General features: G+C 38.0%; 1 protein-coding gene across 2 annotated transcripts in view; it reads right to left on the reverse strand.

Moving 5' to 3' along the window:
- Positions 1-818: 818 nt before the first annotated feature.
- Positions 819-3,750, reverse strand: part of drd4-rs (dopamine receptor D4 related sequence) — a 16,419-nt gene continuing 13,487 nt past the window's right edge. Inside the window, exon 6 of one of the 2 annotated variants that reach the window (XM_037981377.1) lies at positions 819-1,502. In XM_037981377.1, the coding sequence (XP_037837305.1) occupies positions 1,300-1,502 (203 nt within the window). In that variant the 3' untranslated portion in view covers positions 819-1,299. The remainder of the gene's footprint in view (positions 1,503-3,750) is intronic. The other variant, XM_037981378.1, reaches the window with a different exon arrangement.

A 3,750-nucleotide genomic window follows, 5' to 3' on the forward strand; every position in this document is an offset into this window, starting at 1 on the left:
GCTCACTTTTATGTTTATTTTACATCCCGCATTTGTAGGTAATTTCTGCTTTTTTAAAAAATTGTCGGGGAGCCACCTGGTTAAGCTGTCGCCATCTTGCTTGCTCACCCGGAAGTCTCCATGCCAGAGTTTTAAACTACAATTCCTTATAGCTGTTTTGTTCAGACCTTGAAACCAACTCTATGCATAAGCTTATGTGATTTTGTGATATCTTGTGTGATGTTGCTTGACCTGTTAGTACTTGGAGTATTTGGTATGAATGACTGTCAGCTACTACCATGTCAAATTTTAGAGTAGTGTCTGTAAAATTCATGGAGGTGTAATTTTTGTGTTTATTAAAACTGATTAGTTGTGGCAGCCATCTTGAATTGGGTTGATCCTAAAATGTAATCAATTGTAGATATACACTCAATGATTTATTTCTAAAATATGTCCAAAGGGTTTGAGATATTTTGCTAAACGGCAAACAACTTGACTTAAACAGTTATGCCAAAGTTTTAGCGTTGCTCTCGAAGTATGTATTTGAGGACAATGTTCAGCTACTACCACACCAAATTTTAGCTAAATATCTGTAAAACTGACAGTCATTTTTGTTGGCTAAGCTTGTTTTGCATTTGTGATCACTTTGAATTGGGTGGACTACAAAAGTTGTAGATGTCAACCTCATGATTAGTTTCTAAAAGTCTGTACAGTGATTTATTAGATATTTTGATTCTACAGACCAGTAATCACACATTCAAAAACTTTATCATGCCACCTTTTCCTTTCACAGCAGACAACAATAGACAGACATAAACAAACAAAAGACAAAACAAAACTTTTAGCTAAGAAGTTTATTAGTCACTTGTAGGAACATTAGAAAATCTTTTACCTTTTTTTTTTTTTTTACAGACTCACATGGTTGTTTCAGCTATATCTCATAGGATCCACTTTACAAATGAATAAAAACCTAACACCACAGAACTTTTGGGAAAAAAACTTAGCCTTCGCTTTGTTCATCTGTTTATCATTTTTGTTTATGAATGGGTAATAAAATATTTATTAGTATAAGTTCAAACAAAATACATCAACACAGATCTTTAAAACATTTATAAACATGTACTGGAACATCAAGGAACAATCAATGTTCTGCACATTGGATACATTTATGCATCTGGGTTGAGATGTGGACAATAATCTGACTTTAAAACATCAAAAGAAACAGTTTCAGTTAAGATGAAATCATCGTTTTGTTTCTGTTTTTTTTTAGTTTAAAAAATGAGCCTCCAGATGTTAGACAGTCTGAAGATGCTGTATGTGTCATGTCCGGCAGCAGAGCAGCTTGTGAAAAACAGTCCTGAACTCAGTGTTGAAGATGGTGTAGATGATCGGGTTAACAGCGCTGTTGACATATCCGAGCCATGTTACCACAGAGATGAGGGCGGAGCCAATGTGACAGGACTGACACAACACTTTGGTGACGTGGATCACAAAGAATGGTGTCCAACAAACCAAAAACACACCTAGGACACAAAAACAGATTTATTTAAGCAGCCCAGGTTTCCATGGCTTAAAATAACATTTTAAGATCATATTATGATTAAAACATACAGAAGTGGTTTTATTACCCAGAAGTAGTATTTGGACCTTCAAATCTGAAATCATTTTTCAATCTACAAGGTTTGATGTTTCTTTGGGTAAAAAATCAGTCTTTTTCCAGTTTTTACTAAAACAACCATCACACTTTTTTTGTCTTAAGAGTATGAGATGTGATTTTTAAATACTGTCTAGTGTGAAATTACATCTGACAAGTAAAGCAGCCCCTACAGTAATGGATAGAAACAATTTCTATTTTTACTAAAACCACAGCTTTCTGTTTCAGGAAAACACAAATAACAGTTTGTGTAGAAAAAGATGCCTAACAAAAATGTTTTTTTTCTTAGGTAGTTAGTAACAATTTTAATTTGTCACATTTTTTGTTTTTAGTATTTTATCATTTATGACATGCAATCCCTTTTCAGGGGTGTTCCCTTTTTGGAGGTTTCCACAGTGAGTCACCCTGCTTCATCTAGCTCTGTCTTCTGTCCTCAGTCCAACCACCTCCATGTCCTCTAACTGCGTCCATATATCCCCTCTTTGTCTTTTTCCTGGCAGCTGCCTCACTAACATCCTTCTACCAATAATACCCACTGTCCAGGTCTCCTTATCATTTTTCCTCTGTCCAGATGACACCAAGTCCCTTCCTACCTGTCTCTCTAATCACTGTGGCTGTAGCAGCCCAGTCATCTGGAAGCTATTTCTTACCACCCAGAGCCTTTAACAGCTCCTTTCTGAACTCCTCATAATGTTCTTCTTTCCTCAACTTCCACCATTTGCTCCTCTTCTCCGCCTTTACTCTTTTCCTCTTCATCACCCCAACAGTCATCCTCCACACCACCATCTGATGCCATCTGGTCACGCTCTCCCTCCCACAACCTTCCAGTCTGTAATCTCCCTCAGGTTACCGCTTCTACACAGGATGGAGTCTACCTGCGTCCGCCTGCCTCCACTCTTATAGGTCACCCTGTGTTCCTCCCTCTTTGGGAAATAGGTGTTGACTACAGCCATTTCCATCCTCTTGGCAAAATCCACCATCTGTCCTTCCTGGTTCCTTTCCTTGACACCAAACCTGCCCATCACCTTCTCATCTCCTCTGTTTCCTTCACCAACATGTATATTCAGATCTGCTCCGATCACCACTCTCTCCTCCCTGGGAATATTCTCTATCACTTAATTGAGATCCTTCCAGAATTTCTCTTTCTCTTCTGCATCCCATCCTACCTCTGGAGCAGAACCACTGACAACCTTCAGCATCAGACCTTCTACTTCTATTTTCAGAAACATCACCCTATCTGACTCTTTTCACCTCGACTACATTCCTTGTCAACTCCTCCTTCAGGATCAGCCCTACTTCATTTCTCTTCCTATCCAAACCATGGTAAAACAGCTTAAACTCTGCCCCAATGCTGCGAGCCTTGCCGCCCTTCCACACATACCACATCTACCTACCTCCTGGTATTTGACTAACAGTACCGCAGTTTCCGCTGGCACCCTCTTTGTCAACAGCACTGGTGGCAGTCGTTGTTAACCTGGGCCTCGACTGTTCCGGTATAGTGTCGCTTGGAAGAACTCGCATGTTAGTTTTGGCTGAAGCATTTTACACCGGATGCCCATCCTGATACAACCCTCACCTTTTACCTGGGCTTGGGATTGGCACGAGTGATACACTGGCTTGTGCTCTCTGACTGGTTTCTGCAATTTATGATAATTTTTTTATTTTTTTCATTTTGTAGACTGCATTTATCTTCACTTGAGGAAAAATTACATTCATGCCAAACATCATATCTACAAATTACCATCAAACTGCACACTACTCTGCTTCTTCACACTTTTATTAGACTGCAAACCGGCAGCACAATAAAAATATTGTAGATTTTCTTTAAAATCCAATGACTCTGTACCAAGATCTTAGTTTACGTTCACAAAATTGTCTCAAAACCAATGTAGTAAAATGACTGATTTTTTGGCCCATGTGCAACCTATATCTATTTTTTTGAGTTTGAATGTGAGAAATCCAATATTTACAGGTGCTGGTCATAAAATTAGAATATCATGAAAAAGTAGATTGATTTCAGTAATTCCATTTAAAAAGTGAAACTTGTATATTATATTCATACATTACATACAAACTCATATATTTCAAATGTTTATTTCGTTTAATTTTGATGATTA

This window comes from Kryptolebias marmoratus, linkage group LG18, assembly GCF_001649575.2.
Source record: "Kryptolebias marmoratus isolate JLee-2015 linkage group LG18, ASM164957v2, whole genome shotgun sequence".
Lineage (NCBI taxonomy): Eukaryota > Metazoa > Chordata > Actinopteri > Cyprinodontiformes > Rivulidae > Kryptolebias > Kryptolebias marmoratus.